General features: G+C 43.9%; 4 protein-coding genes across 6 annotated transcripts in view; 2 read left to right on the top strand and 2 right to left on the bottom strand.

Moving 5' to 3' along the window:
- Positions 1-3,728, bottom strand: part of stpg2 (sperm-tail PG-rich repeat containing 2) — a 40,041-nt gene extending 36,313 nt beyond the window's left edge. Inside the window, exons 1-4 of one of the 2 annotated variants that reach the window (XM_076047204.1) lie at positions 2,876-3,728; positions 2,525-2,628; positions 1,732-1,896; positions 775-942 (exon numbers count right to left, since the gene is read on the bottom strand). In XM_076047204.1, the coding sequence (XP_075903319.1) occupies positions 775-942; positions 1,732-1,896; positions 2,525-2,628; positions 2,876-2,981 (543 nt within the window). In that variant the 5' untranslated portion in view covers positions 2,982-3,728. The remainder of the gene's footprint in view (positions 1-774; positions 943-1,731; positions 1,897-2,524; positions 2,629-2,875) is intronic. The other variant, XM_076047205.1, reaches the window with a different exon arrangement.
- A 1,159-nt stretch (positions 3,729-4,887) lies between these two features.
- On the top strand, positions 4,888-8,766 carry bri3bp (bri3 binding protein). The gene is made up of 3 exons (XM_076046958.1): positions 4,888-5,204; positions 5,804-5,906; positions 6,035-8,766. Exons 1-3 carry the CDS (start codon positions 5,028-5,030, stop codon positions 6,454-6,456), a joined length of 702 nt encoding a protein of 233 aa, XP_075903073.1. The 5' UTR covers positions 4,888-5,027; the 3' UTR covers positions 6,457-8,766.
- Positions 8,548-13,991, bottom strand: wdr31 (WD repeat domain 31). The gene is made up of 10 exons (XM_076046957.1): positions 13,676-13,991; positions 12,989-13,059; positions 12,636-12,768; positions 12,440-12,514; positions 12,076-12,220; positions 11,808-11,908; positions 11,552-11,619; positions 11,273-11,414; positions 10,543-10,705; positions 8,548-10,459 (listed from the first exon to the last, which is right to left on the bottom strand). The coding sequence occupies exons 2-10, from the start codon at positions 13,033-13,035 to the stop codon at positions 10,269-10,271; spliced, it is 1,065 nt and encodes a 354-aa protein (XP_075903072.1). The 5' UTR covers positions 13,036-13,059; positions 13,676-13,991; the 3' UTR covers positions 8,548-10,268.
- Positions 13,992-16,256: 2,265 nt separating this feature from the next.
- LOC142902215 (guanine nucleotide-binding protein G(q) subunit alpha) overlaps positions 16,257-22,831 on the top strand; it is a 64,225-nt gene continuing 57,650 nt past the window's right edge. For both annotated transcript variants that reach the window (XR_012929063.1, XM_076047094.1), the window contains exon 1: positions 16,257-17,445. Coding sequence is in view for 1 of the 2 variants with exons in the window: in XM_076047094.1 (XP_075903209.1) it covers positions 17,310-17,445 (136 nt within the window). In the remaining variant the exon portion in view is untranslated. The remainder of the gene's footprint in view (positions 17,446-22,831) is intronic.

Raw genomic sequence — 22,831 nt, 5'->3', positions numbered from 1 at the left:
ATTTGTCTCAAACATCTTGGCCTGGGCGCACTTTGAAGTGCCGTCCTCAGACAACCACTTAATTTTGCCTCTCCTCACTTTTGAACTCAGCGGGGGTGCGAGACTGGGAAGCGTTTGAGTTTAAAGAAATGAGTGTTTGAGATGAAGGAACCGCGGGGAGGGAGGCGAGCGGAAACGGAGGTTTAACTTTCAAAGAGATAAAGCAACAAAAGCCAAGAGCACGGTGGAAAAAAGACAGAAGAAACAAAAAAACAAAGAGAGGATGTGCGAGGATGGATGCGGCGCTGACGGCCCTGAATCACACAGAGTCTCTGCGTCTGCATCCACGTGTTGACACAACCTCAGCCAACACTCAAGGAGGACGCTGTTTACTGCACCGGCCATTAATGGAAGCAGACCAGCAGGCTTGTGCATTATTTTAAGTGAATATTGTAATAAAACTGGAAAAATAATTCCTAATGGCTCTGCTTGTTGGCATATAAAATGGATGAGCATTGCTGCGCTGTGAGTATTTTTCTTTTTTTTACCTGAAGTGGAGCAGCACTCATTAGCTATGGAAATGGATTGTGGGCCAACAGAATAGATTGTGGGGGAGGGGCAGTGAAGAGATGGGGAGGTTGGGTCTTCAGCAGCTAATGGGCCGAGGCCCGGCAGCGCTGGCACACTTGGACACGCTCACTCAGACTAACAGCAGCAGCACACGTGCACAAAGTGAACGGTTCACATCCTCTGACAGATGTGGATTCCGACGGCCGCGCACGTCCTCCTCCCTACCAGCAGGGGAGTGTAGAAGGCTGGCCCCAGGGTTGTGTCCTTGGGAGGAGGCTGCTGCTTCCTCAGCACACCTGAGGCGTCCTCCTGGTAGCCGTGGGCCTGGCCCGGGGACGGGATGGACGGAATGTCGGAGCCGCAACCCAGACGCAGACTTTTTGCCTGGAGCCACTGCGCACACACAAGGACGCAGAGAGAAATGTGAAGAGAAGTTTGTCTCCTTGAAGGAACCTTGGCTCACTGCGCTGCAGAAAAGAAAGAATCCTGCAAATTATGATTATCTCATTGTATAAATCCATATTCAAACAGAGAAAGGTTTCTCTTGGGATGGAATTACGATACAGGTTATTAGAAGAATTTGTCTGTCGTGTCTTTTTATTTTCCGACATGATGAGTCCCTATGAGTTCCTTTATATATATCAAACATTCACCATCTTTCATTCTATGCAGTCAGCTGTTTAAAGTAAGCCTCTGTGGTAAAAATGTCTAGACAAGCTCTTTTTTAAATGGCATCCATTAATTGCTATGAGTTGGCACTGACAACTGGTAAAGTACTGGCAGTCAACATTTTTTGAAAGAGGGGTGCTCTTCAAATCCGTTTGGCAACTACATCACAACACAGTGCTGAGGAGGTGTTTGCATGTGTTCTATTTGCACGCTCAATTTGAATGTGAGCATATTGTTCGCTCTGCGGGGCACAGCAGGACATGAGGTAACACTATAAACTGGCTGGATGATGCACTGAACAGCTTGAGTTAATAGCGCAAGCAGCACCAATGAAAAGTCCCCATGGGTGAGCCGTATATCCTCTTACTTCTGTTTGAAATTATTTTCTTTTTGATTAAAAATGGGCCTTTCGGTTTAAAGACAGCAGACAGTATATATGTGCATTGAAGAGTCAATAATACATGTTTGGCACTCAACTGTTCATATTATTGCCCTAAAAAGTTTCACTCTCACCAAGATGCCTACCTGTTTCCCACAACTCCTTGCACTCACAGCCCTGGAGGTGTTCAGTCCCAGAGCAGGAAGAACACTGTAGCTTCCAGGGCCTGGAACTTCTGACACTACCTCCTGAAAACGCTTGGAGCGGTTCTGGAGACTGCAGCCACCATGGATGTTTAACTAAGGAGGCAAAGTTTGACACAAAGACCACGGAGGACATCATTACATTGGAGATATAAACACAAAGCCATTTCCTTTCTTTCCAGATTTCTTCTGTTTCTTTATTACCGGTAGTCGAATTGTCCAACACGTGTACAGCACCACAGTACAATGGTGTTTCTATGTGTAGTTTGCATGTTCTCACTGTGTCTGTGTGGGTTTCATCTATGTGTTCTGTCCTCCTTCCACACTCCAAATATAAGATGTAGATTAATTGCCGGCTCTAGTGTGAGTGTGAAAGGTTGTGAGTCACTCCCTGTGGCTCTGTAACTGGACCACTGCCTTCACCCTAAGACAGCTGGTATACGTTCCAGCACCCCTTGGATGGACTGAAGCATAACATACACTCAAGGAATTTATTTATGTTGTTTGGTTTTTGCTGTATCACGCCAATATTGTCAGCAGCTATCCATAGCAGAAAATCTTGAGGAATATATTTCAGATATACATATTGTAGAGGCTGATTTCTCGTCCTGAGGTGGACTGATCCAGCCGTTCTTGGGGGAATCCCGCCTGAAGGTATCAGACAGAAATATGCCCTAGAAAGTAAGTATGTAATTAATAGATGAATATATCTGGGCTACAGTACCTTGACAGGTGTGCAGTCGTACTGTCCAGGAGCTGGTACACTGTCTTTGGACTCACTGAATGACGTCAGCCGGCTGGTGAAGGACAGGAAAGGAGCATATCCATCTAAAAAGTAAAAAATAAAAAGGCATTATGAACAAACAGCAATTTTGTTGGTAAAATAGTTTAATTTAGCTATGCCACATTTGTTCTCACGCAAATTGATTAAGAGAAACGTGTTGCTTGTTTTTGCTGCGAAATTATCAGATTAGCTTCACGTCAGCAGCAAGTAAATTAAAGCATTTTTGGTTTAGAGTAGATTATGGCGATGTTTCGAACAATATTAGGTCTGTTCCGAAAGTTAAACTCCCACCTGATACTTTGGAGTGGCCCAGCGGGCCGTCATAGGACCCCGGGCCAACTGTTGGCGGCGTGGCGCCCGTGGCCGCGTGCATCACTCTGGGAGCCCGGTCGTACATTTCGCATTTTTGCGCCTCTTACGCTTAAATGTCAGTGTGCCCAAAGTAGGGCTTCAGCTGCTCCCACTGAGAGCATGTAGTTCGACCGGCGTTTTAATAGCGAGGCAATAAATGCGGTTTGTTTCTTGGTTTCACGGCGTCGCCATGGCGTGCCGTCACTGTGACGTTGCACAACAAACACCGCAGTAGCAGGAGCTCAGAACCCGGTCCGAGCAGCTGCAAACTGGAACAGCCGCTATATCAGGAGAAAAATAATATCCTTCATTGAACGCCCTGTACTAATTGAGCCGAGCATTCTGGGATTTGTAGGATTAGCGCCACGTGTGCTGTATAATAGTGGCGAGCTACCAGCTCGAGTAGTGATTCCTCGGGGTGCCAAATATAATTACACTGCGGACCAAATTTGGAACGAGGGCCAGAGTTTAACCCCTATGCGCTAAAGGCACACACAAAGGGATGAAGACAAGAGACAGCCACAAGGGAAACACCTAAATCTACCACTACAGTGCATCCCGACGTGATTAAATAGTATTTTCATCAAACAAAAAAATTAATGACTCTGAATAATGAATTTAATAAAACATTAACACAAAAAGAAAAATGTGGCTAAACTAACTAAAAATAATATCACTGTATAACCTTTTAACTGAATTTTAAAAAGCCAGTGCTTCAGTTACGACTCTTGGTGCTCAGGTCGGGAGAAACTACAGACTACTGTTGTTCCAAATGTCTCATCACATTACAGGCTTATTTTCCAGAGTGAAAACACAAACTGTTTTTCTGTTAGACCTTGTCACTGCACACGTTATCTCTTTTTTCCCCCCCAGTTTTGACCTACTTCCTGCACCATTAGCCTGGCCCACAACATGCCAGAGAATTTGGATAATGAGAACTCCAGGGAATGCCATCAAAGGAACAAGCGCCACTCTGCAAAGCAAGCAAACTGCATCTCCTCCATCAAGTGGCAGTCCTGTTTCATAAGTGTGAGGTCTGGTGCTTACTGGGTATTTGATTTAACAAATGTTATTAATTCCCACAAGGAGCATTAGATCAGACAGAAACCACATGAAGGCAGAATCAGTTTTAAATAAATTAATATAAAGGCATGCAGTTAAAATGTTCTATTGCATTTGCTATTGGCATTGTCTATTGCCGTGTAGGTCAACGAAGTATAATGAAAAGTATTATACATCACATTTACCATTTCATTACTAACTCAGTCGACCACATTGTTTGAATTCATGGTATAGTGGCCTGCTTTCACAAATGAAGACACGTTTTTGTTTTGTTTTGTTTTAAACATTTATGAAAAAAGAAAAACAAACAACAACATACAGTTCTTAATATTAAGAGTAAGAACGAGATCCTGGTCTCTGCATGAAATCATGCAAGCAAATAAACTAATGGTTTCATTTTAATTACATGAGATAAATTGTTCCCTCTCAAACTGTAAAACGAACTTCAATTTCACCACCTGAGGGCAGCAGCGAGCTTCAGATGGTTCTACACCTACCCCATTCCACCTCTTTGCGAATGAGATGCATTTACGTGTAACCATGAACGTCGTGAATTAGACTTATTGGATATATATTTCATTATAAGGCGTTATAAACTAACCTATGTGGAAAAATATATATTTTTGTTCTGCAATGAATAAGGTTCGGTAATTTTTTTTCCGTAAATTGTAAAGACAAACCAAATCGCGTTAACTGAGAACATTTACAAGAACACTATTAATAAATATTCATTTAAATTAAGACATTGATTTGATTTAGTCAACACCACGACGTCCCAATAATTCATCTGTGTCATTTCAATTAAAGGGATTCAATTCTTAAAAGGTAAAACTGTTAAGTGGCCTCGGTCAAATGTGGAAAATGAAAATCGGACCGCAATGAAGGCAACACACAGTTATCGCCAACAGCAGCAGCCGCCTGTCATCCAGCAGCAGCAGCAGCAGCAAGGTGCCGCTCCACAGCACAGCACTCAGCCATCCCTTGGACCGGACCACGTCCCTTATTCCTCCGTCTTTGAACCTTCTCCACCATGCGAGGATTCCAGGTGTTGCTGCTCTTCTTGGCGCTCTCCGCATCTTTGATGTGCAGTGGCGAGGCGGCGCGAAGCAGAAGCAGCAACCAGAACAGCTTCCGGCGAGCGGCCAACGGCGTCTACCAGACCCTGAGCAGCGTCTTCGGAGAGGACAACATGAGGGGGACGTACAAGGTTGGCGGGTTTTTATGTTGATTAGTCGAGTGTTTGAACCTCCACCACCAGGCCGAGTGGTGGTGGTGGTGGAGCAGCAGCAGCAGCAGCAATGCTGGGCCTGTTTAGCGCATACACGGATGCCATTTTGGAGCGTTAGCCTAGCTGTGTGCTCTGCTTTATTTCACACTAGGTCGTGTTTTCTGTCACCGCAGCACCCTAAAATAATTTGATGACGTGTGTGCGTGCGTTTGGGATTAAATAGATCAATTTATCGCCCTGTCATTCAACGGAGCATGATTGAATAACGCCAGTGAGCCGCAGCGGTCCGCCGCTCAAACGTCCACTTCCGGTTACGACAGAGCTGAGAAAATGCGTTTCCGTTGCTCGCCATCAGCGGAAGTGCACTATTTAGGTCGTTGATCGTGACCGTTATTTTCAAGTCATTGAAAGTCATTTAAACGCCGCCTGTAGGTGGTTAAAGCGGGCAGAATTTATAAAACCATTCAATAAATATTACAACAGTGAATTGGGACTTCCTCATTTAGTTTGTACTGCTTGTTAATTCCGAATTCTTTTTAATGCACTACAATGACGATCAAAGTGTTTTGCCTCTCCAGTTTTTCTCCAAAACAACAGAGCGCTTTGTCCATGGAGTGGACTCTTTTATCGACACTCTGTGGAAGATCTGGACTGACCTGCTGGATGTGATGGGCATTGACTGTAAGTTCACATTACATTGTGCTTTTAAAAAGAATTGAACACATTCTCTGATCAAAGCACGATTTTTGAAATAGAATGTTCTTTCATTCACTTGAATACTTTATTGTTGTTGTTCTTTCTTTCCATAGCGTCCAACCTGAGCCACTACTTCAGCCCCACATCACTCACCAACTCTCCAGCCCGAGCGCTGCTCCTGGTCGCCGCGGTGCTGGTGGCCTATTGGTTCCTCTCCATGTTCCTGGGCGGCTTCTTTTACCTGCTGCACGCCGTCTTTGGCCGCTTCTTCTGGCTGGCGCGGGTCACGCTCTTCGCCCTGTCCTGCCTTTACATCCTGCAGAAGTTTGAGGGAGACCCTGAACGCGCCGTGCTGCCGCTGTGCTTCATCATGGCCGTGTATTTCATGACTGGACCTGTGGGGGCGTACTGGCGCCGTGGTGGTGGGGCGGGGTCCCTGGAGGAGAAGATTGACCACCTGGACACCCAGGTCAGGCTACTCAATATCAGGCTGAGCCGCGTCATTGACGGCCTGGAGCGCCCATGTGATCAGTAGGTGGCTGCAAGAGAGAGGGGGGGGGGGCAGCTGCAGCTGATGTCAGAATACAGTTTCCTCTTCAGAACTGCAGCTTTATTACTGATATTTACAACTTTTGTCAGATTGGGAAAAAAAACACTAGATCTTGAAGGCAGCATTTTAAGAGCTCAGTGACTTTTAGTTCTAGAATACCCCAAACCTCCTCACTGGTGTGGACACTTCACCTGGAGCTGCTGCACATCAACCAAACAGCATTTGTCTTTTTCTTTTGTACCTACACAAGTTTTTCTTTCTGCTTTGTGGACGTTCGGGAGGTGTCTGCTTTTCAAACACTTCCCCAGGTCTACATCTTGAGCTGTGGGCTTGACTTTCTGGGTGGGTGGGTTAAAAATCAAATGCTAATCCTTGTCCACAGTGAGTTTGTCCTAAGCTCGTCTGCACGGGACCAACATACTATATTTTAATTCTATAAAAGTTAGATAGCTAATAATAATTTTTATTTATTCAATATTCCATCCAAACTGTTCCAATCGTGTAGATATGCTTTGTGTTTTCAAAAAGTCTATGTGTTGCGATTGTGGTACTTTCTTTTGCGTTTGCGTCGCGGAGGGTGAAAATATGAATGTGTTTGTAAATGCATCAGTTTATGCGTGTTCAACGGATGCGAAGTGGAACAGTATTGTACTGAAGCCAGCATCCAGTGAGGAGGAACATGAGGCTGGCAGCGATATCTCAGGAAACAACTAACGTCCACAGAGCTGGATGAGATTTCTAGGGGATTCAAATCGCATCACTTTAAGTCCTTCAACTGTCTGATAGGTCGTTTTAAATCTCTCAATAATGGTCACGTTTCATGGCGGAATTTGAATAGACAAACCCAGACAACATTAGCTTAGCGCAAATATAGATACCTGTATATCAGTTTCTTTTTGTGTGTCTTTTCTAAGTAGTTCATTAGGATCAATTTCTAATTGTGATTACACTGTAACTATGGTCCTGTATGGCCCACCTACATTAAAACAAAAAAAAAAAAGGAGTGATGTGCATCGTCGACCAGCCTGATTAATGCAATAGTTTGATAACAGTCGATGTGGACAGGCTTACGAGTGCATCACTGCAGCTGAAGATCATGTTTAAGTCTTGTTGTAACTAGAATTCTTTGATGACCCATTTGTCCTATTTGATGACAGCGGGGCTTCCCATCAGGCTCCCCAGTGTTCAGCACCACGGTGCAGAATCTCAAGCTATTGTCACGTTCACTCTCAGTGGCATGGAAAGGATTTAAAAGAAAAACCCAAAGGTGCATAAGTCAGAATAATGGACACTAATACTACTGAAGCCAAAGAAACTAGTTGAACTTCTCCTGCTCCTCTGCATCAGTTAGTGTTTGGCCACCTCATCTGATCCAACACTATGCATAGAAACATAAAGTGCAGATAAACACACATGGATTCTCGGTACTCAAGTTAGTTCCCTGGAAATGTATAATCTCTCTGCTCAAAAACACGTCTGATTGCTCTTTTCCAGCCTAATTAGCCCATAGAAGAACCTTTATTGCATGCCATATTTTTAATGCCTATAAATGATGTGTGTTATTCTGTGTACATGTTGTTGCCTGACCGCAGCAGAGTTCCCTCTCATCAAGGTGCCATGTGGTGTTTTAGGGGTTTTTATGATATTGACTCATACGTCACTGCATCATTTTTTACAGCCTATGTTTGCACTGAGAACTCATCTGCATAGACTAAATTATCACTGAAGGTCCTGCTAAGTTTTGTGTTGTTTTATACATTCTAATGCCATTCTTAGTTGGAAGCTCCAAGACTGCGACTTGACACAGACTTGAAGGGTTTTGTGTGCTGGTGTCTTGTTGTCTGTGGTGGCAGTGTGTAGCCAGTGAAACGTATATATGAAGGTGTCTGATTATTGGGGGGGTACATTGTGTGTGTCATGGAAGAAATGCTCAAGTTGTTGTATAATGATCAGATTGTCATTTCTTATTGTGTTGAATTTATTGAGTGTCTTTTAGAGTGATTGAATCTTGAAAGCTTCTCGCCTGCTCCGGCATCACGTTGTTCCACAGCGAAGCCTTTCACACTTCAATGCTGCTTTTTCTTCGTTTTTATTTTATTCTCTCAACTCTTAAACGACTCTTCATTCCATTCATTCACTGTAATTATTCCCATAATGTGTTTGTAGCCTGCTTTGTACAAGTTGTGCCAATTTTTGTTTGTTTTTTTAATTTAAGGCAATTATTTGATTCCGTTGAACAAAGAGTAGAAGTTGATTTTGTTTTTTTCATTATTAAAATGTTGCCATTTGAATCTGCTCACGACTAAAAGGCTTTTATTCTCCATCAAAGATGAAAATTGTTTGAACTGGCCAAGTGTGCCAGATTTAGTGGCATCTAATTGTCAGAGTATACTGCCAACTTCATGTTAAGATCACAGTGTATTGTAGTCCTAACCCTTATTCAAGAAGAGGTCTTCCACCCATACTGACACAAACTAAAACATGTATGTGATTCACCACATTACCATTATTCATTAAAAAAAAAAAGGGTAAGACAGCTCTTTACAGTATGATGAAATGAAACTGAGTCTAAAGTTGATGTTACGCAGCTATGAATGTTCATGTCTAATAAGGCTCACTAAGCATACATTTCTGTTTGGAGTCTCCACCATACAGAAACAACAATGAATTAAATATGTGCTCGAGTCATAGTAGATATTTCTGTTATATTTTGTTGTGCATTTGCAATACAAGATCATTCTACCAAAAATATATATATATAGAAAAAAAACAATATTTTACAGTCATTTCCAAATTTTTCACATATTGAAATCAGCACCAAAAAGTAATTCAGAGCAAAAAGGAAAATCTGACACCATGACGAAAAGCCTCTTTGCAATGAAATACTTCTTACCAGCCACAGTATGGATTCTTGCGGTAAAACACTTGACTTTACAATACATTCAAAACTGCAGGTTTCCATTGTGTTGAGTTTCCATTCATAAAGATATTTATCTGCAAGTCACAAATGTACAATGAAACATCTAAATTTAACTGATTTCCAGTATGGTTTTGAAAGGTGTGTTTCTTTTTTAAACAGTGCAGGATTTCTACCTGGTTCCCTGCAAAACTGACATTGGGTTCATCACTCATTTTTCCTTTAAGAAAGAAAACCAATATGCTCGAAAGAAATTTGTGAAGCTCTAGAGGATTTAATTCTGTGCAAGTTATTACTGCTGTGATTCTTGCTGGGTTGTGTGCAGTGGCAGGTCGGCGCTGGTTGTGAAGAAAATAACTTTCAAAACCATATTGACAAGGTGCTCAACCTCTAAACTAAAACGAGTGCCATCTCTTCTGGAAATCTACTTGGCTTCCACTTCCACTGCTATCTAAAAAAAAAACTCTAAATCTCTCCTGTAGGCTGTGCAGACTGTGTGGGATGTATTATCTTCCAAACACGTGCAGAAGAAAATAAACACAACCTAAAGTGTGCATGTATCTCTCTCTTCATTTTCTCCACTTCAATCAGCAGCCTGTAAATCCAGTCTTTGTTTTTTTTCTTTTCTGTTTTTTGCCTCGGAAACAAAACAAAAGCTCATCAGCAATGTGGTTCGCAGACCAGTCTGAGAGAAGGGCGCCTCCTGCTGGATGGAAAGTGCGCTCTCGTCCCCCCGCCTCACAACCACCAGAAGAATTGGCCACTGGATACCAGTCTGTTTAACACATGCAGTGTCTACATCCAGTGAAGTTGCTGTCTGACTCACATGTTCACAGGTCAAAGGTCGAGGGAATCTTCCTCTTCTTCTTCTCTTCCTCCTTCAGAAGTGTGCCACAACGTTCATCTCCAGGCCCGAAGCGGCCCCAGAACCCTGAGCTTGGTTTGACGCTTGGCCCACTTCAATGTGGTGAAGTCCGGAGTTGAAGCTGGCGCACAGCAGATTCGCGGAGTCGCAGGGAGACAGAGAGACCAGCGGGCCGGCGCCATCTACAGACAGCGTGGCTAAACACGCTGCAGACCAGAGAGTCACAGGTGGATCAGCAGCATGATCATATGATCCCAATCGGGGGTGAATTATGGTTCTATTTTAATACCTGCTGTGTTTTGATCCCAAATTTTGATGGTGCTGTCGTGGGAGGACGTCGCCACCTGAGCGGCGCCACCAGGAGGCGCCGGGAGGAACACGCAGGATGCCGTGGTCTGAATGTGGCCCCTGTACTCCACCACTTTGCAGCCAGGCTGACGCAGATCCCAGAGCTGACCGAAAACAGACGGACAGACACAAGCACACTCAAGAGTCAGGAGCCGTGCATGTCGGAGGAACACGCATGTACTGCGGAGCTCGTTAGAGAGTTCTACAGAACCCAAAGGGTCCAAGAACTTGAAGGAAATGAATGTCAGACACCGAGGGAAAAGATCTCCTGTTTAAGATAGTTAATGTCGACACTCAATACTGAAAGGAACAGCTAAAAATGCAATTAAATGTAGATTTATATTTTTTTTTGAAGGGATTTACAAAATAAAATACAATTTAAAAAAATAAACTTTTCTATGATTTGCAGTGTACGTATTGTATTTGGTTCCTGTTACTCCTAAAAAAGAACAGAAATGACAAACTGGGGGAGGGGACTGTCATTTACCAGCTGTTGGGCCAACAAGGTTGGGGTTTTTTTTAACTGGTAAATATGACGTCTTGTCCTTTTGTTTGTTTGACCGGAAAGATAATTAATGAGTGGCCTTCTAGTTCTCAGGAGGACAACATGAACACACCACACCATTGATCCAGGTGTTGCCCCAGTAGCCTGAACCCCAGCATGATCTCACCGTGGCCTCGCAGCCCTGCCCCCCGAAGCCGTTGCTGCTGGACACCAAGTAGTTGCCGTTTGGAGAAACGTGGCAGTGGGTCTGGATGTACTGCTTGGCTGGGAAAGTGTTGGTCACCTGCCAAGCCCGGCTGTCCCACACCCTGAAACCACCACATCAATGTGACTTGAACCAATTGTTTTTCATGTGTGACTTTGGTGAAGCAGCCTCACACTATTATTGTGCAAATAGTTTACTGTGACGTGTCAATACAGCTGCGTGAGATAAATCTGTGTCTACCGTATGGTCTTATCCTCAGAGGTCTGGACCACAGAGGAGCTGCTCGGCACCCAACACACATGGGTCACCTGAAAATGAATAGAATAGAACGCCTTTATTAATCCCACAGTAGGGAAATTTGCATAATTACAGCAAAGGTATAGAGCAAAAAAAGATAGAAAATTATGTAAATGAAAAAAGAAATAAGGCATTGAAGCACAGTCAGGTGAGGCGGTGGCACGCTGGGCACCACAAGGCTGTGTGTGGTTGTTCTCACCAAGTTTCTGGAGATATTGTGTCTCTGTTCACATTTTGCAGACTCAATATCCCACAAGCACATCCAGTTGTCTCGCGAACCGGTGCACAGCTTTCTGCCTTCTGCAAGGCACAACAACACGTCTGCATGCTCAGTGCACTTCCACCACTTCAAAATAAATACCATTAAACACATACATATTTACTGTGGTGGTAAAATAATAAATGTGGATTGAAAAGTGGATTTTTTTTAACCATATTGAAACATCATGACAGATTTTGGAGCGTACCAGGGCTGACAGCCAGTCCATTGACAACTAACTCGTGGCCACAGAATTCCTGAATGGGTTCATCGCCCTGGTTCAGGTCCCACATGAGAACAGTCTTGTCCCGCGAGGCGCTAAAGATCCATGTGCTGCCGGGATAACACACCACCTGGCAGCCAGGCGCAGGGAGAAACCAAACAGGGGGGGGGAGTTATGAACAGATACATGCTGTGTGTGCGTGTTGGCGAGTGTGCGAGTGTGCGTGTGTGTGTGTGTGTGTGTGTGTGTGTGTGTGTGTGTGTGTGTGTGTGTGTGTGTGAGAAATGTGTGACAGCTTCACAAGGCGTCACATCTTTATCAGTAGCTGCACACGCAGTATTGACTTTACCTTGGTGACCTCTCGGCTGTGACCCTGGAAGGACTGACACATCCGCCCTTGTTTCCAGTCATACACCACCACGGCCTACACACACAGACGAACACACACGGTGTTTACTACACACTCCAAATTTCTCCAGCAACCGCATAAATAAACTTGCTCCATAATCTTCCTCGTTTGGTTGTGATATGTCCGAGTGATGTACCTGGTCGCTCCCACCAGAAACACACAGGTCTGGGCTGAGGTTGGTCACGGTGTTTACGGACCCTTGATGGGCAGGTTCATATTGCACCACCTGACTGTCGAAGGTGCCGTCTGCCTTCTCCCCCTGAGACTCCCTGAACGCAGACAAATATACAGTGCAACTTTTAAATAAAGCAGAGTCAATACCGATGTAGGTAACGGACTGTAGCAAATATATAAAATCAATGCCCTAAAAGTGTCCAGGTAATGCATGTATTCCACGCTATTCCCCCCCTGATAAAACTTTGATAATTTTTGGAACTTGGACATGACAGAAAATGTACATGGACACATAAAGTGTCTGTGCCATCTCACCTGTACAGGTCAGACCTCTTGCGAAACTTGCTCTGTAGCTTCCCCATGTCTGCTGCAAACCTGCATCCACACTGACACACATATAAACGCTCTGTCAATACTGTGGCCGCACGCACGCCAGATCCTCTGCACTCACACTGAAACCGTCACTCACTCACACTAATCGTTCAAACAGTTGGAGATACACTCACACTACCAATTGCTGTTCAAAATATTCTAAATGTATGTGAACTTTATGCATCTAGGCTATAAAGTATAAAAATACAGTATCTTACAGTATAATATCTTGCAGAAGGAAGACATGGATGAGTCCAAGTGAGAGATCGATCTCTCTCTCTCTCTCTCTCTCTCTCTCTCTCTCTCTCTCTCTCTCTCTCTCTCTCTCTCTCTCTCCCTCTCTCTCTCCCTCTCTCTCTCTCACACACACATACACGATTTGACTAAGCTCCACCCCTCGTTATCCTGGCGTACAATAGGCAGGAAGGAGAGCGACTGAAATCCTATTACCGCCGCATCATTACTGTCACAAGGAATTAACGTAGTGAGTGGAAAACACCTATGAACTGCGCTGCCCATCCTTACGCAATGACACCGGGTCACAAAAGTCCGTTAACCCAACTCACTAATGATGAAAATTAGTGCGTTGCTAATGAACCGAGAAATATAAGTTGTTTTTTTTTTCCTTACCACTTTGACGCTGGCGTTCTGCTGCTGAGGCAAGTGCGGCTATCGCCTTAGCCTGCTAGCTGTATTTGCCATGCCGAAGCTGGACCGAGCTGTTAACAGCGCCAAAAGGTGAACAACAACATGGCAAAGTGGTCGTTGTGGCGGCCAAGGCGACTCTCCTGCGTTTCTCCATGACAAGAAAGTTGTCCCTTCAGCAGCGGAGTATGCACCAGAGTGTCTTCCGTGGGCGTGGGCCCATCCCGCTCGCCGTAGCGACCCACCGCGGAGGTAGCGACGCTTTCTCGTTTCTAGGCGAAGAAGAGGTCATGTGACGAGGAACCGGAAATGCACGAAAGTCTTTCCGCCTCTCGACAAAATAAAAGTCGTGTGTCTTGTTCTCCAGTTTCAAGCCGCGGTGGTGTCCATCGATTCATAGGTTTACATTTTTACATATTCTATATGTATTAAAGACAGTATGTTGACATACCAGTATATGAAAGAAAACGATTCCCGTTAGAAGGACCTCCTGTGTAAAAGACCCGACGCAGTATCAGTTGATGGGTGCTGTAACTACGCATTCATAATGCTTTCCTTCACAAAACACACAAATAGGCTAATTAAAGTACCACGAAACAGCTGGCACTAATTAGCGGAGTCTAGTTGGGGGCAGGGTGTCTGGAGAGCAAAGGAACACAGTCATCCAGGGTTTCACAACATTCTCAACATCCTCAATGAGAATGTGATGCTGGTTTCATTCTGTTAAAACAGATACTTAAACAAATTGTTCCTTTTGTTTTTATTAAATGTTCTTATCTTTATTATTTGATTTGATCATTTGATCCTATATTATGTTGCACTCTATGTGCTTGATTTCACGTATTAGTAAGAAGAGAGTAAATGTGTTATATTATTAGTTTTACCGAAAATATATGGATTTATTTGTGGATTATTTACAGTGAATTTTGAATATACTACAGAATTCAGGGCAGGTTAAAACCTGTGGCTGGACGGCCCTCTAGAGAGCCTGCGTGTTAGACCTTCATTTTAACCACAGATCAGCTCCCCAAGCTGGAAATCTGGGACAGATTCCGACAGATCCCAAGACAGTCATCATTAATCTAACCACTACCACATTAGAGTTTTTCTCTTTTATTTTTGCTGTATGGTTTTTGTGTGGGGCGACACGGTGGCGCAGTGGTTAGCGCTGCCGCCTCGCAGCAAGAAGGTTGTGGGTACAATTCCGGGCCTGGGACCTTTCTGTGTGGAGTTTGCATGTTCTCCCTGTGTCTGCGTCAATTGAATACTCTAAATTGTCTGTAGGTGTGCATGTGAGTGTGAATGGTTGTTTGTCTCTATGTGGCCCTGCGATGAACTGGTGACTTGTCCAGGGTGTACCCTGCCTTCGCCCTATGACAGCTGGGATAGGCTCCAGCAGACCCCCGTGACCCTGAGCTCGGGAATAAGTCGGTATGGAAGACGAACGAATGAATGAATGTTTTTTGTGTGCTGGGTGAATATTTCTTTGTCAACATTAGAGTGATTTTGTTTGCATGTCCCCATTTTAAGTGAAGGCACTTCATGGATTTAGGCAATCACTGGGATGCTCCAATTTAAAATGGTCTAAATAGGCCACTTAGTTGGGTTACAATCCACACTACTCAATACCTATGTGAGATGACCCTAATTCTAACTTTGTTTGTAGCTAATTGATGGAAGAGATAATGAGTGCAGTTAAACACAAAAAGTCTGGATATCAACACAAAAGCTTTGTCTCACATATGCCTGAGTAAAAACAGTGAGCTTCAGTTTGTACCATTGTCATTGTAAGGATTTGGAACAGTATAAATTTAAAAGCATTTACGAGCATCTACATCGTTTTTTTTTTAGATGTTTAATGCATTGTATCCCTTTAATACTGGGCAAATAAAAGTAGTCCACTCTGATTTAGGCTTTATGATGCCAATTCATTTCGCATCACCCGCTCAAGCATAACTGTGCCGTTTTACTCATTTGCTTTCTCTCTTAGTTTCATGGTGCCATCCGAAACACTGTAAATGACCAGAAGCTATTTTGTTATGCAATAAATTACTACTTTCAATTTAGGCATGTGTAGCATCTGGAGTTTGGCGATCTTATGAAGGAAAAGGAAATTAGGGTCAGTTTTACAAGTGGGTTTGAGTAATTAAAGAAATGTGTTTAGGTATGCAAGCAGTTTGCTGAAAGATTGGTTCAATTCTAATACATGTGCATGTTGATAAAAAAAAAAAAAAAATAGTTGGTGAGTGTGAAAGACAATGTGAAATCAGAACACGTATTTTCTCAAATAAATAAGACGTTTATAAGAAATAAATTCAGAATTTTGTCTTACATATTGGCAAATACTGCAGATGAGGAGGCCGGGTTGACTCCCTTAGCTTCACAAAAGGCGAAATGAAGTGGAATTCATCTCTCTCTTTTTTTTTTTTTTTACCCACGCATGCCCGCAGAAATCAGAGCCCACGGCTCCCTCCATTCATAAACATTTATTCCACAGGTTGCGGGTATAAATACTTGTGTGGCGTTTGTTTGACGTGACACTCCCACCCAGAGGCCGACGTCAGCCCGCTCGGCGGAGGATTGGACGGCCTTGTGTGTCATAAAAATACATGAGGAATTGGGGGCTAGAAGACTGGCCGAGGAGAACACGGCGGCGCCCCGATCCCTTCTTCATTCTCCCCCTCCTTCTCGCCGCTCGGCGATCGTGGAATCAGCGACCCGCCCCGTGAGCAGCTGAACCCGGGGAGATTTGTGCTCGGCGGCGGCGGCAGCGGCAGCTTCCTTCGGGACTGAAATGCGCTGTAATGTGGGGCTTTTTTTGAGCAGACGGAGAGAGATAACTGTACTGTATCCCAGTCTAGCGGATTGGAGTGAAAGTCCGCCATATTCTGCTTTACCACGCCCGGCAGTGGAGCCATTGGGAAATCAAGCCGACAGCCTCCACTCATGTGGCGCCCACACCCACGGAGCATAGGTCGAGCATAGGGGGATTTCTCGGCCATTCGGAGGGAGAATAACAGCGTCGTAGACTCGGAGGACAAGAGGGAGAGACACCGGAGCTGGCCGCTCACGGATGGCAACGCTTAACGAGATCACAGGGAGCAGCGCGGCGGATGTCTTAAAATGATCTGTTGATCGTATTGAGAAGGAAAAGCAGATTACACCAATTAAGATCGGACTGAGATTCGTCTCGAGCTGCTTTTTTATTTTATTTTATTTTTTATTTTATTTTTGGAGGCCCCGGGAAGCGATTGGAAAGCGTGGAGACGACGACGAGGAGGAGGAGGAGGCGGGGGAGCAATAATTTCCTCAAATATCCAGTTTTGCTCCGTTTCGCAGCCACAATCTGTGCGCCGCACAGAGCCGCCACAACAACGGCGACCACGCGCCGTTTCTCCGCTCGCAGCAGGCCTGCGTGAGGAGGTTTCTGCCTTCCAACAGGCCTCGCTTCTCTTTTGTTTGGTTTTGGTTTTTCCTCCCCAGCGAGACTCGTTTCGACATCTGAATGAACCAGTGAAGGAGGGAGCGAACAACAAGGGGGGCGAGAGAGAGAGAGAGAGAGAGAGACGGAGAGAAAAGGGAAAAAAGGTGTGGTTTATTTTGGTATAACGGAGACAGAATGACCCTGGAATCCATAATGGCGTGTTGCCTCAGCGAGGAGGCGAAAGAAGCTCGGCGGATCAACGACGAGATCGAGCGGCAGCTCCGCCGGGATAAGAGGGACGCGCGGCGGGAGCTGAAACTGTTGCTTCTCGGTAAGATCGACGGCCACCAACCGCTGGAGGTGCTGAAGGCGTTGAAATGCCTCCACCGACACAGCGAGGGGAGGGTTTGGTAGGCGGGGGGTGGGTGGGTGACCATGCTAATTGGATTCCTCCACCTGAGAGAAGTTGGGGTTGTGGTGTTGGTGTCGGTGGTGGTGGTGGTGTTGGTGGGGTCTGCTTGCTGGAGTTGGGTGCACAGATTGGGCAGGTCAGCAGCAGAGGGAGGTGAACATGTTGCCCAGCCCGGGCTGTTTTCAGGGCTTGGGGTAGTAAAAACCACAGAGAGAAAAACACTCTGCTGCTGATTTGAATAACTGCGACACACTCGAGGAAACAAATCAGCACAAGTGGGTTTGCACTTACCTTTCGACCTCACCACCAGCCACTTCCCAGGCCTCCCAGGGCCCCGTCACGCTGCTGTGTTAAATGCCAGCGGGGCCGAAGTCAAGCTTTTTTTTTCTTTTCTTTTCTTTATCGGAAGTAAGACAGTCATACAGGTTATCGCAGACTAACCCTGACAATCATTGTATCCTAGATGTCTTGAAGCCCATTGGAAGGCATGTAAGCTAGACAGCTGACACTGTGGTCAGTGTGTTTTGGGGAAAGCAGAAAGTTTGGGGTCGCAGTCCCCGTTTTAAAGTCTCAGCCATGTTGGAGAAACTTGAGGAAAACAAATCTAATACTCACGTCGTCTTGCAAGTGAGTGAAAAATCCCATTAGCTGCTATATCCGCGGTGCCAGAGACGTTTCTTCCCGGTCCAGCCTTCTTTCGCCTGTTCCCCCGAGAGAATGCACACAACAGAAGATTGTGGTAAAGCAAACCGAGCATTGAAATCCAATCATAGGGTCTACACTTCAACGCGGAGGGCTCGCTTGTGCTTGCCTTTTGGGTTGCCGCTTTTAAAAGATGTTCAACAGTTTCCCACCCGTCGTCTTGTTAGTACAGAATGCTAAACTTTGTAGAACGAGCAGTTAACTATAGACAACTAATAGTATTGTTGTTTCCCTCTAATCTCTATTAATACCCAACAGTTCGTCTGTTATGCAAACACACAAATAGCAAAGGAGGGACGAAGTTCACACTCACCGTACGACTCACAAGACGCTATTCAGTTTCTGTTCAAAGAGTCCGTTTGATGGCTGATAGAAAAGACATGAAAGTAATGTGGGTTTACTGTATTTAGCTGTGGGAGATACAAAGAAAGTGTACCTGGTTGTTATGGCTGTTTGAGTGGATGCAAAAGGTGATACATGAATTTATGATAAAATGGTTAAAAGAATCCTATGATTTCTTGCTACTGTCATTATGACTTGCGAACAAGTCAGGCGGTTAGCAATATATGTTTGAGCCACTGTAGATTGTCTCTGCTGTGTGGTAGATTAGAAGACGCCTGGACAATTTCTCTCGTTACAAGGCTAATGGGAGTAAGAACAGGAAACATGAGCGCCATGTGATTGATATTCTGTCAAAGTTCATGTTGGAATTATCTGCCTTCTATTTTTAGACCAGGGCCTATGACATATACGAGCTAAAACACTTCTCTTTAAAGTTGAAACCCAGACATTCAAACCGTTTCCATCATCAGGAACGGAGTTCATCCGACAAATCTACGCACAGACACACATATCAGTGTGAATCGACTCACAACCAGGTTTAAGGTTCACACGTGTATGACAATCAAGTAAACAACTCAAGTTTTGTCATTATTATATAATGACACTTAGAACTGTATGCAATTTGAAATATCAGCATACAAGAAATGTCCGTTATTAAGATGCTATCCTACCTATATCATGCATCTGATAATAATAATAATAATAATAATAACAATAATAATAATAATAATAATAATAATAATAATAATAATAATAATAATAATAATATCCTCAGAGACGTTGCAGACTGTTAAGCGCCGTGATTAACTCTTCTCATTCAGGCCAAACTACCAAGAATATCCACATCAAGCAGCAGAATGGAGGAGTTGACGCAAGAGGCAGAGATGGGCTTTAAGAGCTGTCTGGCACGCAAACAGTGTAAAGCCAGCTAATGAGTCACACATTATATACGTTGACTAAATCAGGTGACTCAGGAAATGTGGTGTGGGAATTGATGTTTGCCAAAGGAGAAGAGCAGTGATGTGGGGCCCTCCGGCAAAAGCAAGATGAAACTGATCTCTTTCAGCATTGCGCAGGCATGAACAGATGAAATTGAAATGAAATCGCTGTTGTAATTTATTAGAACAGCTCACAGCATCTCATCAAAAACATTGCTGGGTTTTCAGTTCCAATATCTACAACTAGAGACTGAGACACCAATATCTATACTGTCATAACACCAAGATCATCACAAAGTATATGTGTTTGTAATTTTCACATAAGAGGGAATGTAAATCCAAACAAAGATGAGTGGATTATTTTTTTTTTTAACATTTTGACTTGTCAACATGCAAACAGTGAAACAAAATGTTGCATTACGTGCCAACAGAATGGGGGGAAAAACCTTGGTTACCTCATATATTCTGCATCTATCTTTGTCTATTATTCAAGTCTTATTATTTTAAAAGCAAACAAAAGAGCTCGAACTGTCATTATTAATGAAGGTTTTTGGCTGCTGATTAAACTGACATGCTGATACAGCCAGTCCGCAGTTTGTCACTGTACAATTGTTTAAGTACTGTACAGATGACCACACTGATTAGATTAAAGCTTTATTATTATTAAGTGTTGCACTATAATAATACCTATTGCAAATAAGAAACATTTCCATCCCAGAGACTCGAAGACAATCTTCTCATTGAAATCCCACAAAATCAGTATTTATCTCTTTCTCATTCTACATCAGCGATACTCTGAAGCAAACAAGTAAACTTCTGTCTCCCACCACTTGAACCTCATTGACAGCGCTGCTCCACTGAAGGAAGTGTGGACTCAGCTCAGCAGACCCTTCACCAGTTGTTCAGACAGACAGCAAGAAAGACTTTCCACTTCAGTGACCGCGCTTTGAAAATTGTGAAACAATTCTGATTGAAAACACACGCCATCAGCCATTTCATGGTGCGGTCGAGAACAATCCGTCCCCTCGTCTGCTGAAAATGAAATGAGCGATAATTGCAGAAAGGATGAATGGCTGGATTTAGACGGCGACTTGTTGTGGTGTTTAGGGGAGCTGTAGGTATGCACGCGGCGCGGCACTGTGTTGTGAGGCTGCGACGACACTCGACAACTGGCGGAAACTTGTGCGATCGTGCTTCATGTTTTTTGCGGCTCATGAATACAACAGCTGTTAACAGGAGAAAGGGTGAACCTCAGACCAGCATGTGTACCGCATGCACGCAATGCAGCAGCTGGAATATGGAACAGAGTGCTAAAGTATCTCTTTACTATTATCATCATTATTATTATTATTATTATTATTATTATTATTATTATTATTATTATTATTATTATTATTATTATTATCATTTTCTTCTTTAAGATGCATCAGCTAGTACATGGCCATGCTCTTTGAAGCCAGTTTTAGCTCATGGCATCTTGCTCTGTGTATTTGTGTGATTACTGCCTTGTACTTTCAGGCTGCATATCCTCATATTGTATCCGTCTGACCTCTATTTGTTTAGCATTGAGGTCAGGCTCATCGTCGACTGCACAAATGATTCCAAATCACACAATTACAAAAGTGGCACGGCCTTGTTGGAATCCTCATGAGAACATGGGACCCAGTTCATAATGCTTGTCCTCTTTTTATTCTACACTTAAGTTACCTACACAGAACTAATACTGTGGGCTGGTGGAAAAGGGAACACACTGAATCAATTCAACACTTGCAGGAGTGACTTTTCTTTTGAAAGAGAAAAACAAAAGTGACTGCACAGATCAGTTCTGCAAACACGACTCCACGGTTTCACCTGATTGAATCCACACTCGATCTTTGAGATTCAAAGCTTTCTTGTTGCCAAAGTCAAGTTTTTTGTTTGTTTAATTTTTGACCTGAATTTCTGTCTTGGTGCGTAGTTATGGAGAGTCCTGAAGTTGAGCAAAGTCTGGCTCTAGTGCAGCAGTGACACCTGCACCAGGTTTTAATTCCCTCCTTGAGTGGAGCAGAAGCCACCGTCTCCGACTCAGTTGGCTTCTGGGTCTCAGAGTCGGATCCAACTCTCTCTCCGTGGATGTAATGCTGATCCTCTCGCACCAGCCCCAAACACCAGGTTAATCCTGGGTCACTGCACTGTTTGGAGAGGTGACTCAGCCGGCTCTAATGGCCTGTGCAGGCTGCCTACTCATACTTGCGGTTTTGCTGTTCAGTAAATTTGAAAGTATTCATTATGACCACACTTTGGCCCTGCTGTCCTAAATGTTTTTTTTTTTTGCACACAACACTGTCTTGAGTCAGGCTTTTTTGATGTTATGAGATATGCCTTGCATAAAAAATATAGAAGTGTTAGTTGCTATCTATCTATCCATCCATCTATCGATCTATCTATAGTCTTCCACCAGCTGAATTCAGAGGGGCTTCAAACAAACAAGTATGTGGCCCAAACTGTGCCACACTCAGACCTCCCCACGCCTGTAAAACTCTCAAACCTAAAGGCACAGTTAATTTTAAGTTTATGAGATTACTCACCACTCCACTTTGGCCATTTGTGAAAAATGGACCATGTCTATTTTTAGGGGCTGTAAGTCATTAACTCCTGTGCAACACCACTTGTGGTCTGCCTCAGCGCTACCCGACTGAGGTGAGCGCAGTCGTTCACCTGAGTAGACGGAGGTGTGTGTGAGTCCCACCCTTCCTATTTTGAAGGATGTCGCAACACAGTGCCAACCAAAAGTCAAGCAGCCGACACAAGTGACTCAGTCACTGTTAAAATACGCACACTGATTTAACTCAGTCACCTTCCTTCTTTAAACCATCATAATAAAATGCAATAAAATCATTTTATTTGATTTTGTTTTGTTTGAAACGTGACTAAACCAGAGATGCAAGTCAAGGACCTTTAAAATAATCGCAAAAATAAAACTCGGATCTTTGCTACTGGTACCGTAACGTCTCTTTTCAAGCCAGGTCTGACCCTCACGGACTGTGTTGTGGACTCTCAACGCAGTGGCTCGTGTCGCTCCTAGCAGAGTTTATATTACCTAGAATATTATCTAGAACAAAGAGGTGTAAAGCCATGAGTCTGATGGTGAAGTGTTTGGCATTGTCGCAATATGTAGCCAGTTAATAATCACCTCAAGGATCTGGGTCGCTCAGTGAATATCTCCAGACTGAAACCACCGCTGGTGCTTAAAAAAACACCATAAAACAGAATTCAACATTTATGAACTGCTTTTTTTTTTTTTTTTTTTTAAGTAGTCCATCAGGGTCCCTGCTGTGTCATAC

Source organism: Nelusetta ayraudi, unplaced genomic scaffold (genome assembly GCF_046127955.1).
Source record: "Nelusetta ayraudi isolate G7.1 ecotype Tasmania unplaced genomic scaffold, CSIRO-AGI_Nayr_v1 ptg000092l, whole genome shotgun sequence".
Classification (NCBI taxonomy): Eukaryota; Metazoa; Chordata; class Actinopteri; order Tetraodontiformes; family Monacanthidae; genus Nelusetta; species Nelusetta ayraudi.
This window is presented reverse-complemented; position numbering and strand designations above follow the sequence as displayed.

What these genes read in the sequence shown, in the direction of transcription:
- bri3bp (XM_076046958.1), top strand. Translation starts at nt 5,028, where the DNA reads ATGCGAGGATTCCAGGTGTTGCTGCTCTTCTTGGCGCTCTCCGCATCT. An exon ending in ACATGAGGGGGACGTACAAG is followed by an intron (nt 5,205 to 5,803) that starts GTTGGCGGGTTT and finishes TTGCCTCTCCAG; the next exon opens with TTTTTCTCCAAAACAACAGA. An exon ending in GGATGTGATGGGCATTGACT is followed by an intron (nt 5,907 to 6,034) that starts GTAAGTTCACAT and finishes TTCTTTCCATAG; the next exon opens with CGTCCAACCTGAGCCACTAC.
- wdr31 (XM_076046957.1), bottom strand. Translation starts at nt 13,035, where the DNA reads ATGGGGAAGCTACAGAGCAAGTTTCGCAAGAGGTCTGACCTGTACAG. An exon ending in ACAGCCGAGAGGTCACCAAG is followed by an intron (nt 12,221 to 12,439) that starts GTAAAGTCAATA and finishes CCTGGCTGCCAG; the next exon opens with GTGGTGTGTTATCCCGGCAG. An exon ending in TTGGGATCAAAACACAGCAG is followed by an intron (nt 10,460 to 10,542) that starts GTATTAAAATAG and finishes TCTGGTCTGCAG; the next exon opens with CGTGTTTAGCCACGCTGTCT.